The sequence below is a fragment of the Thrips palmi genome, unplaced genomic scaffold (assembly GCF_012932325.1).
Source record: "Thrips palmi isolate BJ-2018 unplaced genomic scaffold, TpBJ-2018v1 HiC_scaffold_5, whole genome shotgun sequence".
NCBI lineage: Eukaryota > Metazoa > Arthropoda > Insecta > Thysanoptera > Thripidae > Thrips > Thrips palmi.
This window is the reverse complement of record NW_023144632.1, coordinates 15,160,814-15,173,341: the sequence shown is the minus strand read 5'-3', so window position 1 is coordinate 15,173,341 and position 12,528 is coordinate 15,160,814. Positions and strand designations below refer to the sequence as shown.

The 12,528-nt window shown below is 54.9% G+C and overlaps 1 protein-coding gene across 2 annotated transcripts; it reads left to right on the top strand.

The window, feature by feature from the left end:
- The first annotated feature begins 464 nt into the window (after nt 1-464).
- On the top strand, nt 465-12,144 carry LOC117651347 (carbonic anhydrase-related protein 10-like). 2 transcript variants are annotated; one of them, XM_034395308.1, is made up of 10 exons: nt 465-510; nt 2,677-2,748; nt 5,130-5,177; nt 6,947-7,083; nt 7,154-7,345; nt 8,527-8,622; nt 10,803-11,024; nt 11,101-11,232; nt 11,310-11,352; nt 11,425-12,144. In XM_034395308.1, exons 2-10 carry the CDS (start codon nt 2,700-2,702, stop codon nt 11,481-11,483), a joined length of 978 nt encoding a protein of 325 aa, XP_034251199.1. In that variant the 5' UTR covers nt 465-510; nt 2,677-2,699; the 3' UTR covers nt 11,484-12,144. The 2 variants fall into 2 exon arrangements, with proteins under 2 accessions (XP_034251199.1, XP_034251198.1); XM_034395307.1 differs by lacking the exon at nt 465-510 and adding an exon at nt 520-608.
- The last annotated feature ends 384 nt before the right edge of the window (nt 12,145-12,528 follow it).

The window sequence follows — 12,528 nt, the reverse complement described above, 5'->3', positions numbered from 1 at the left end:
GTGCCGGTAGCACTGAACCCGAAAAGGAGCAGCTACCCTCGGGGCCTTGAGGTCCGCGAGGCGACGGCCAGCTCTGCAACGGCACTGTGACGGCAGTGCGACAGCACGCAGGGTACCCGCGACGGCCCACGCTGGCCCAGGCTGGCCGTGGCGGCGCCGGTCCCGAACGGCGATAGGGTGCAGGGAGCGCAGGCCACTCCCCCGCTTGCTCGGGGGGGCCAGTGGCTGCCTCCGGCGGGGCCCGGCGTGCCCCTGGTTTGGCGTGGTGGGGGGCGGGGGCGGCGCCACGGGGCCTGGCTGCTGCCGGCGTCGCGTCGCGGCGCCAGTCTCCGCGGAACCGGCGGCCCGCGAGCCACTGCGAGCACCACCCCGTCGCCCCGCCGCGCGCCGCCGCCCAGTACGAGAGAGAGCTCGCCGGCAGCGGACGCGCTGCGCCGCGCAGCGCAGCACGCGCACCGGCATGCTGTAGGAGCCAGCGCAGAAACAGCGCGGAGACAGCGCGCCGCAGCGGTGGGTGTCGCCAGAGTGTCCACCGACGTGAATGTCGCGTGTCGGCCCCGAGTTCCCGACCTCCTCTTCACCGAATTCACTTTTGGGCCAGAAGATGCGTGCGTGTATCGGCCGTCATCTGCCCTCGCAGGAGGCGGCGAGCAGTGCAAACATGCACGGCAAAAGTACCGCCTGGGATTCCCAGGCGGTGCCTGGAAAATAGGCCCTTTTCCCCATGATGCGCCTGGGAATCCCAGGCGGTACTTTTGCCGTGATGGTGCATCGGTCCGGGCAGCCTCCAGCGGTCCCTCGGCCAGCATTCCTCCGTCAACAATGAAAATGGCGCCAAACGAATCCTGTCAGCGGGACCGCCGCTCGCGGGACCGCCACCGCTCTCGGCTGCCCGGACCGATGCACCATGTTTGCGTGCATTCTAGGCACAACGCTCCGCAGGACGTAGTCCTTGGTGGCGGCGCACTGCCATTTATAAGCAAAATCCACAAGCAGCGTGTCGTTAAGGATTTGAATTTTGAAATTTTCAACTAGATTTTTTTTTAAATTAAATTTTTATTAATTTTTTTTTTAAATAATTAATTTTTGGTCATTGCTTAGTAAACAATTAACGGGAGGGAAAAAGGGCGTGGAAAATAGGGGGGCAGGGTAGTTGCAGTTTACAGTTAATTAAAAAAAGGAAGACCTGTGTGCTTCCACGTTGACGTCAACGTTTGGTTAAAGAAACAAAGTTGAGTGTGCTATTTTCTGTGTAATTTCTCTGAAAATTGCCATAGTAGCTTTATTGTTTTCACGCGTCGGCCGCTGGGTGACAGTAATTTGATTAAAAACTATTATTGTCGGTGCTGCTTGTGGGTTTGGCATGATCAGCAACGCCAGAGCATCCAGTCTTGTTTTAAGATACTGAAAGTACTGAAACCCTTGGCACTGGCACGAAATTTTCCAACATAGTTGTTACTAGTTTTGTGGGTTCTGTTCACAACGCGTGTGGGTACTGACGGACTTCGACAGCGGAAAGCCCGGACGGGAACGTACACCATCTCCCTCAAGGCAAGCAGGTGGCATTGCATTCAGATTGCGTTCCCTAACGAACGGGGAGGAAATTAACTAGAGGCACATCTGAAACATGTTTTAGAATTGAGTCACCAAAGGGTGTTTTTTTAACAGAAGTGGGTACCTAAACTTTCTTTATGCTCGTTAAAATTTTGGGCGTGTAGCATTTAAAATGTAGTCCAGGAGAGGAGGAGAAATATCAAAACTTATCGGCGGTCTTTTGAGGTTCCGTATCGAGTTGCTAAAATACACGAATGATGTGTGCAATGAGCAAAGTGGCGACCCGCCGCCCCTGCGACCGACTGAAAGTCCTTCCTCGGCACGCAATCAATCGCGAAAACAAGGCGCCTTTACGGCGGCGCGCCGCGGCGGGGCGGCCGGGCGGCGCAGCGGCGCCATACAGCCAATACACGAAACTGCACAGCGACGCACAGCGGGGCACTTGTTCAGAAATATCACTCTGCCGTAAAATCACGGCTCTTTTTATGGCGGGACGCGGGATCGTCGCCGACGTGCTCGAGGGATAGAGGGGGAGAGAGAAGAGAGGGGGGAGGGAGGAGGAGGGCCTTTGTCGGGGAGTGGCAGCGCGGCAGCGAAGCGCAAGGGAAAAGTCCGAGCATGATAATCCCAAATCGCGCGGGAGACGGGGAACAGAGAGGAGAAGAAAGGATCGGAACATGTCTGGCTTTATGATTTACCTGGACCGTCCGCGCCTTGCCCGCCCCGGAGGTTTCAAAACGTGTTTTCCGAGCAGTTTACTCGTTTACACGCAATCCTCACGGGGACTACCAAAGGACCAGTGCCGAGGTGCGTTCTTATTTTTCCGGACCCTTCCGTACATTTTCCGAATTTTCCAAACCAAACTACAAACATGCACCGATACGCTGCACCAACATGGCGAGGAATTTTTTCACGAAACATGTAGATTTCGCTGTAAATGCCCGTCGAGAAACAGATGCTGAGTCGCGTTACCGGAAAGTTTTCAGACAAACTGTATTCGATGATAAAGGACATGGGTATACAGCCGCAAGCTGTGGATGGATCCCAATCCGATGCACGAGGAAAAGACTTGCCCCTTCACCACACCAGTGTTTGCGTCTAAGCCCCTGTTTTGCTCTGCAGGTCCGCCGCTCGTCGCCGCCAGGATGAGGCTGCCGCTCGTCGCCGTCGTCGCGCTGCTGGCCTTCATCCCAGGTAGGCAGTACCGAGGCTCGTGAATTCGCATTAAAAGTACGACTGGGCTGGGGCGAGGTCCGCGGCAGGGCAGTGCCGGCTCGCCCTCCACGCCCCTTGGCAGTCTCCTCACGTGCCTGGCGGCGGCCTGCGGAGCCTGCGGAGCCTGCGCCACAGTCCGGAGTGACCCCGCGAGTAAATAACTTCTCGGGCCACCTGCTCCCCCCTCCCGCACTAACATGCGGGCAGCAGCGCGGCTTTGGCGAGGGGGAGGGGGCTGTAAGCAGATATTCAAAGTCTTGCGGAGAAACTAGTCCGCGGCGCCGCGGGCACCGCGAGCTAGGCGACGAGGGAGTCGCTAAGCGCATTGTCCAGGCCGTTTGTCTCTCCACCGCGAGAGCCCCGCCCCGCTTACCCCTCGCAGCCATCCCGCCCCACCCCGCCCTGCCCAGCCGGCCCGCAGATTGTTTGCGACTTGCTAATTTCTTGCGAAAACAACAAAAGTCGCCTCAGAGACTCACAGCTTCACAGACGGCGTGCGGCTCCCCTCGTCAGTGGCCGAGGGCACGCCGAAGGCACGCCGAGGGCCGAAGCACTGGCCTCGGGGAATCCACTCCCCGCCGCCGGACCGCCATGCGGACACCCTAGCTGCCGGCACGCCTAGTCCCGCCTAGTCTCACAATTGCTTTCGCAGACAAACTTTTTCACTCCAAAAGGAATTTGAGGGATTTTTGGAAAACGGCCAGCCTTGTCTGGGGGGGGGGGAGGGGGATGCAGCTCGTGTGGCTTGGGGGGGGGCATTAGTGCGGCGGAATAATAACTCGGGGTTCATCAACGTCTTGCGGATTAATTACCCCCAGGCCGGGGCTGGGCCTGATCCCCCCGACACCCTGGAGCCCCACGCGGCACGGCGCGGCACGGCACGGCACGGCCCGCCGGGCCGCCTCCTCGTGTCACTTTCCCACACGTCGCCTGGAGCAACGGCCTCGTTCGCCTCTTTGCATGAGTGGCGCGCGCGGTGCGTCGGGGGAAGCGGGTTCGTTGTAGCCACGCTGGGGGACAGCCGCGCGTCGGTGGTGAGGGAACTCTATCCAGTCCCCCGAATGAGAATGGGGTTTTAAAAGTAACAACGTGAAGCAAAATAAGTATCGTGAACTAAAAGCATTGCCGGCCGACGGAGAGTAACTCTCGTTGCACTTTGTTTGTAACCTTTTCATTACGTTTGAGTCTTAAAGTTGTTTTCATATTTCCTTGTGGAAAGAAAGCAAAAAAAAAAAATTAAAAAAAAAATGGCCGCGTAATTTTTGTGCTGGCTTGTCTTGCTACTTTCCAAGCTGCGTAAGGCCAAAAGACCAGCGTCGGGGTCAAAACTCTCGACGCGTTTTGAGCTCTAAAATCGCTGAATGAGACTCGAAAGAGCACGTTCGATTCGAGTTTCATTTAGCGACTCTAAAGCTCGAAACGCGTCTGGAGTTTTGGCCGCCGACGTCGGCCTTCTGGCCCACTGCGCGGCGTCCACGAGGTCGGACGCATGGCCGCGTGCACCCGGGCCGGCCGAGGCCAAGCCGTGCCCGAAGCCATCCATAACGTCATTACGCCATTTGGGCGTGCCTGGAGGCGGAGGTCGCGGTGGTGGCCGTGGTGGCGGCGGGGTCGGCGGGGTCGGCACGCCACGCACCCCACTGTCACTTTGGGCACCTCCTTGACCCCGCGCCCCGTGTGAATGATGAAGTTGTAATGACAGGCGCCCTTCCTTGCTTTGCTTCGCTTTGCTTAAACCTCCCCCTCGCCTCCACTGCCTTCCTTCCTCGTTTTCTGCGCCCTCCTCGTCCTGCCTCTGATGTCGCCAAGACACGCGTCCGTGGGGCCGTGGGCGGGGCGCGGCGGCCGTCGCGCAGGGGCAGGGGCAGCCCCGCGGCCGCGCCCCGCAGAGTCGTTTCGTCTTATCTCTTTGCGGGTCTCGGCCGGGCATTTGCACTCCAATTGGTGTTGATGAAAGCCCCCGCGTCGACCTGACGTCGCGCCGACGTGGCCGCCAAAGTTTCGCGCCAATTAGAAGTGGGCGGGGAAATATGCGCCACGCCATGGTGCTGCCGTGCTGCACTGGCGAACCATGGGCACGCCGACGAACCATGGGCATGCCGGCGAACTATGGGCTGGCTGACGAACCATGGGCAGGCTGACGAACCATGGGCAGGTGACGAACCATGGACACGCTGACGAACCATTGGCAGGTGACGAACCATGGACACGCTGACGAACCATTGGCAGGTGACGAACCATGGACACGCTGACGAACCATTGGCAGGTGACGAACCATGGGCACGCTGCTGAACCAAGGGTACACTAACAAACCTTGGCTGCTCTACCGCTGGACTCAACACGTCTGATTTCTGTTGCAGAGAGCCTCACGAGCTGGGAGGAGTGGTGGACCTACGATGGCATCTCAGGTAAGGCTACACATGGTTACATTCCCGCTTGAGTGGCGGCGCGTGGCCATGGCTGTCGCGGCCGGCGCACCGCGTGCCTCGCTCTGTGTGCCTGGCCGTCTCCGGCCTTCCCTGGCAATCCCTAGGTCCTCTCCTGGATTCACCTTGATGTTTCTGATTTCCTTCAAGTCCGCACAGACGCTTGCGCTTGCGTCTCGAGGAAGAAGGGAATAAGGCATGAGTGGGGGCAGCGCCTGGGCGAGCGCCTGGGCAGTGTCCTTTGTCCCTGCCCGCCCCTCGCTCGTCCTTCGCGGAGCGGCGACGGCTCTTTCCCCTTTCGCGTGTTCGCGTTCCGGCATGAGTCTCGTGGTTCCGGAATGCCTGAATTTCCTGCGGAAAGTTGGCAACATAGAAGGAAATCAACGCGCAACAGAGGGATCTTCCCACCTTGACAACATCCTTCCCAGGTAAAAATGGGCTTTATAAAGGCCATTATAAGGTTTTTTATGATTTTATAAGGATTTTTTATCCAATTTTATAAATTTTAATAATGTCATATGAATAAAGATTTATACAATCACACGGAAGTTTTATAAAGGGATATGTGTGCAGTTATATAAAGTTTTATGCAGAAGGATGTATATGGCCGTATAAAACATAATGGATTCCCATATAATCATAGCTAAAGAGCTTCTCCTTATAGAGATATATATGGACACATATAAACAGTTTTATATAACTATATAAGGCCATCCCTATAAAACATTATATTTCCTTATAAAAGTTCATAAAATCATATGTATGAACGTATATATATACTTATAAGTTTTTATAAGCCTTTTGATATGGTTTTATAAATGTGTATAAAAACTCCCGTCTGACTTTATAAAACTCATTTTTACCTGGGTTGTTGCGTGATGATGTACACCTTTTTGGAGGGATATTCTGGTTCATTTACTTGGAAGAGCAGAACGTTGAGAGTAAGCATGGAGGAAGTAAATCAGAATGTGTCATTTGTTGACAACGAATGTTTTCGCTCTGGTGAGCGTTGGTTGCTTCGAATCCAAAATCAAAATAGTTTGACGTGGTGTACTTATTAAAAACCCACTATCTGTTGGGTGCCGCGCTGGAGTAGAGAAAAAAAAGAGAAAAAGCTCGAGAGACTGCAAAGAAGAAGGCATTAGGCTGGGCCGGTGAAGTCAAAGATCCGTGGGTGTGTTTCGTTTTATTGAAAGCATGTCTGATTGGAGAGGGCCGGAGGTAAACAACCCTTCCAGCGGGACCCTCCGCCCTTCCCGGCCCTTGCAGGGGACTCGATTCCCGCAGGAGTCGACGGCGCGAGTCCTGACTCACTGCCTGGCTGACTCGCCGTGACGGGGTGCACGAGCGCGGCGCCGCGTGGCACAGTGGGCCAGAAGACCGGTGGAGGCGGCAAGAATTCTAGACGCGTTTTGAGCTCGAGAGTCGCCAAATCGGACTTAAACCAAACGTGTTTCCCCACCGGTGGATTGCTCTCTAAACGAGCAGTCCATTGGTGGGGTCACACGTTTGGTCCGAGTCCTGCTTGGCAACTGGATCGCAAACCGCGTCTAGAATTTTTGCCGCCTCTGCCGGTCCTCTCGCTCACTGTGCGTGGCGCGGCGTAGAGGCCCCTGCACTTCAGGGAGAGGGTGGCAGCCTGGGAGGCTTCTTCAAAAAGAACGCCTTGCCACATTTGATTGGGAGCTACTGTCGACTGCAGAGCCCAGATGATCGCCACTGATTTGCCATTCACGCTCCGCTCGTTGCAGGGCCCAGCTTCTGGGGGCTCATCAACCCCCAGTGGGGCCTCTGCAGCAAGGGCCGCCGCCAGTCGCCCGTCAACATCGAGGCCGAGAAGCTGCTGTTCGACCCGCGGCTGCGGCCGCTGCACGTCGACAAGCACATGGTGGGTGGAAAGCTTGTCGAAGGAGCCTCTGTCGTCCGAGGAGAGAAACACAACTGAACCCACCTTCCAGATAAGCGGCTCGCTGCACAACACGGGCCAGTCGCTAGTGCTGCGCGTCAACCAGGACTCCAAGCACCACGTCAACATCTCGGGCGGGCCGCTGGACTACCGCTACCAGCTGCAGGAGGGCTACATCCACTACGGCAACACCGACGGCCAAGGCTCCGAGCACCGCGTCAACGGCTACCAGTTCCCCGCAGAGGTAACAGTCGTCGGTGTTTGAGGGCCACGGGCCACCTGGCATGCGCACCGGGCACTGAGAACTAAAACCCTTGATCAATACCAAATTTTGCGTCGTGTGAATCATTTATTTTTAGCAGATGATACCTTTACTTAAAAACATACCTGAAACTACAACTACAAGATACATAAAGGTGTCAGCTAGCTTTTACTCGAGAGTCCAAAAACCAAGTACATATCCTAACAATATAATAGGGGCTGGCTGCCGGGGCGGGATGGTGCGGCTGTCTGTGGCTGGCTGCGGCGCAGCCTGCGCGGAATTCGCGACAATGGCACCCCCCTCGCGCGCGACGGCCTGCGAGCAACATTGACAATCCCTCCCTGCTACAGCCCAGGGGCACCGGGTGCTCGCAATCCAACGGACACGCCGCGGCGGTGCAGGCCAAGGCACAAAGGGCTCAGTTTTTAAATAATATCTTTGGAATGAGCCCATACTACCCCGTAGAAGAAAACCAAACGAGTATCATCTGCTTTCATTAACGTTCGTTGAATGAGATTTTTTCTCCTCAAGTCGGGTGAGAAAGGTTTCCTCGCCCAAATTTGAGCGATGACAGGTGCATCGGCCACCTATCGCCCAAATTTACGTGACATAGAAAGGAAGATCCAGTTGCAGCGGCCCGTCCGAGAAAGACTTTGATAGCAGCAGCTGAGTCGTTCTCGAGCGGGCCGCTGCAGCAACTCAGCTTCGTTAGTTATCGATTTCAGTCCTGACCATGACTCTTTCATTCTCACTGGACAACCCAGTGTATGCTAGCAATGCCACTTTCCTCGGTGTCCACCTACTGCGCTGCTGTCGAATACGCTTAATGCTTGATGAGGGGATCTGGTTGTGGCCTGACCCAGTTCCGAGAGCGTCACACCTCCAGGTCGACACACAGGCCGAGCCACACCGCGGCACAACTCGTGAATCAGTCGAGTTCTTGTCAGGAAGTCAGAAACATGCCTGGAAATCCTGATCAAAATTCGCACACCTCTGGACGCTGGGATTCCGAACATTTATTCTGATATTGATGGCCTGAGTTCCTTAGAATGTCAGAATAAGTTTTCAGAGCTTTCAGAAGTGCGTGAACGTTTAGAGAAGTTTTCAGATAGGTTTCTGACATTTTGCCAAAGCTAACAAGAGTCTACCGCTGTCTGTTGCAGATCCAGCTGTACGGCTTTAACGCCGAGCTGTACCACAACATGTCGGAGGCGCAGCACAAGTCGCAGGGCATCGTGGCCATCTCCCTCATGCTGCAGGTCAGTGGTCCGACGAGCTGGCTCCAAGCGAAAGCGCGGTCATGGACAGAAAGAACCTAACCTAATCAGCTCCTAGCGGCCCCAACCTAAGGAACAGATTTGTTGATACTACTAAAAGCTAGTTGGTTTAACCAATCGTTTAGTTGTGGAAACTTAAGCGTTTTTCTTACGAGAAATAATTTTTGGATGTCAACTAAAATGTTCTTTGGGTCCTCTGACAATTAATTTGTTGTTTTTTTCGTGCGCTGGCCAAAAAAGTGTCGTTTAAAAAAAAACTTTTTCACATTATTTTTCGTCGTGTCGGCACTTATGTGCGTGGCGGGGAAAGGGGTGGGGGTGAGCTGCTGGCGGCGGGACGCGGTGGAATGCGGGGACGTCAATTAAGGCAACTCCGACAATAACTTGACAATAAACAAGCGGCTCGGCGCAGACGGCCTGGCCCGGCCTGGCCTCGCCGCTCCCCTCCCCGCCACAGATCAAGTCATCGGGGTAATGCGCTAAATATTTGTATCCTCCTGAATATTCATAGCGTCGCTCCAGCCACGGCCGGAGACTGGCTGGAGAGGACTGAGGTGGCACCGATTTAGAGGGGGGGGGGGGAGAGAGAGAGAGCAGAAATCTGCTGAGGCAGAATCATTGGCAGGGGAGGCCCAGGCAGCCATGCACACGCTTCGTAAAAGTGATTCCGAACCAGAGGGAACGACCAGTATTTGTTTCCTAAAGTCTCTCACTTGCGGTGGGTTTGCTCTTCGGAGCGTTTTTTTTCTTTTCCCTGCCGTACCATCCCCTATTTGTCCGGTCAGACTTGGCAGCGGCTCGAATCGCCGCAGCTTGCGTGTCTGCGCGGCGTGCCCCCCGCGTGCGAGCGCGCGTGCCGCCGGCAGCTTTACTGCCCGTGTGTACTCACGCCAGCCGAGCCCTCCGTGCCCTCCGTGACAGTATAAAAGATCGCAAGTCAAGCTGCGCCGCTGCGCGCTCCCCTGAGCCATCGGCCAGCCGGGCCGGCCCAGCGCCAGCCCAGCGCCAGCCGAGCGCCCGGCACTCTCCGGCTACGCCAGGCGTGGGCACGCGAGTGCTTCGGGTTGCCTACCCTGCTGACTACAGGGGCTGAGGCCGTCTTGACGCGACCTCCTCCGCCTCCCCCTTCCCCCCCCAGTTTGTCTCTCTCTCTCTCTCTCTCTCTCTCTCTCTCTCTCTCTCTCTCTCTCTCTCTCTCTCTCTCTCTCTCTCTCTCTCTCTCTCTCTCTCTCTCTCTCTCTTCACTCTCTTCCTCTCTTTCTCTCTCCAGCGCGATTTAATTAGCGTTCTGCCATGAATGAAATTTGCGCACGTTACAAGCGCGCTTCGTAGGATTCGCGCGCGAGCCGGCGTGGGAGCACTGTGTGTGCCCGAGAGAGACAGCACTACGTGTGGAGAGGGAGAGGAGAAGAGAGAGAGAGAGAGAGAAGAGAGAGAGAGAGAGAGAGAGAGAGAGAGAGAGAGAGAGAGGCGGTGTGGAAAACACTTCCGTTTGATTTCCCCCTAATTACTCCGCACCAGAGGTCGGGTCGGCTGCGTGATTTATTCCGCAGCGCTTTGCATCCATTTTGTTTGTTTTTGCGAATGAAAAACGTTTACTTCGGTTATTATTTATTCGCCGGGAGGTGCCCCATTTACTGCACAGGCCCGTCGGCCCCCCGCCCCCGCGGCCCCGCCCCAGTGATGTCTTCAAATTTGTTTACTCTCTTTGTTCGCAAATGAGGTCTCTTAATTTCTCTCCGGCTAATTATAACACTTTTCTTGAGTTTATTATATTTTCTTTCTTTTTCCTGTAGAGTCCTTTTCTCGTTTTCTCTCCTTGCCTGCTGTCTCGCGTCTGAAGGCCGGGCCAAAACGGCCAAAACGAATGCGATTCAATTTCCAACGAATGCCCAACGAACGTAACATTCCTGGACTCGCGAAGCGCATGCGAGTTGTCTTTGAGGAGGGTGTGGCAGCCTTCGTGCCGTTGCAGCGTCGCTTAACGGGACATTCCGGAGGTCTTTGGGCGTCCATTCCATCACTGCATTGTCAGTGACCTCGTGTTGCAGGCAGACAGGTCAAATTTGCACTCGATTTTTGGGCAACACAGAAAAGAAAAAGTTCCGGAATTTCCGAAGGAACATTTCTTTCGGCAACAAGTTGAGTGTGTTCTGCTGCAGATCAGGGACAAGCCCAACCCGGAGCTCCACGTGCTGACCAGCTCGTTCGGCCAGGTGGCCTACCGCGGCCAGTCCGCGCCGTTCCGCCACCTGTCGGTGCGCGCGCTGCTGCCCGACACCAACCACTACATGACCTACGAGGGCAGCACCACGCACCCGGGCTGCTGGGAGACCACCGTGTGGATCATCCTCAACAAGCCCATCTACATCACGAGGCAGGAGGTGAGGGGTGCGGCAATAACGCGGAAAAAATTGTGGAACAAAACAAAATTACGGTTCTGATTGGCTTCTTCCCCAGCTGTATGCGCTGCGCAAGCTGATGCAGGGCTCCCCCGAGACCCCCAAGGCCCCCCTCGGCAACAACGCCCGGCCGCTGCAGCCGCTGCACCACCGCACCGTGCGGACCAACATCGACTTCTTCCGCGAGCAGGTAGGCCAGGCCGCATTCTAGCACACCACGGTTTTTCTTTCCAAAAGTGGGTTTCAGCGAAATTTTCTTTTTTCCAGGGGAAAAATTGCCCTAAGATGTACAAAGACCACTACTACAGAGGTAAGGTCATCGCAAGTGCTTGATTCCAGTCCCCTTGACTCGCCCTTCCTAACTCGTTGTCTTCCTTGGCAGCCAATCCGTGGAGCGAAGACAACCGATCGCAGGGCCGCAACAGCGGTGACATGCCCTGACTCCACCGCCCTCTTCTGACTGATCTTCTTTTCGTACTTTTTGCCGGTCGTTCCCACGGCCACCCCCTGTCTGAAGCCTTCGGGTTAGCCGACTAGGGGACTCTCTGCTCCTCTCGGATGCGGGATGCCGCGGCAAGTTCCGCGAGGACTCAAGGGCCACTGCTGTCCTCTCTGACCACCGTCTTCCCGAGAGTATCCAATCTCTAGCCCACATATCGCATCTGCGCTGTTTTTCCCATTCCTCTCTTGCGTTGCATGAATTGTGCTCGTTGCTACGAACTGTTCTGTCAAAAATTTCAGGTCTTCCGTCCTCCAAAACTTATAAAAAAACTTGTGGAGGGCTAAGTTTTGTCCCGGCACGTTTTCTTTGAGGCTCGTGCTTCGAGAAGCTGGCTATTGTCTTGAACTTAAGTATTCCAATAGAACCCTAGTTTGTGTGTCTTAGCGTGGTACTTTGGGGATTAGCGATTACGTTGCTTCGTAGGCGCTCGGGAAGCTGAGAGAACCTAAACCCTGACATGTTTGTGATAGGCTTTCGATTTACTTGTTTTTCTGTGCTTTGCTGTAGAACATTTTTTTTACGGTGGTAAACAACAAAGTGAAGAAGAATTCAATAGTGTGATTGTTGGTTAAATAATAGAGTACGTTTATAAAACAGTTTCACCGTCGTCCCATTTCTTGCCCGCTTTCCTCCATTGGACCTTCCTCAAGTGGAGGGCGACTCACAGCACGAGACACTCCGTCACTCCAAGGCAGAAGGTGTGAGGCAACTACTCTGCTGCGACGATTCGTACAAATCTTGCACCAAAAATTAACTAAAAGTCCAAATATACAAAGTTTCCTTTGCAGAGTTGTGCGCTCTGTCCTAAACTCGGCATGGGAGTCCGGCGAACGTAGCGCAGACCAACAACAAAAACTCCCCCCCCCCCTTTCCAATGACGCACAGAACCGAAACCAAATCAGAATTAATAAAATGACAATTCTAATTGTCCGGCGTGCACGGGCGTTGCAACTCGGCGTGCTTTCGCACAATGCGTCGATTGTG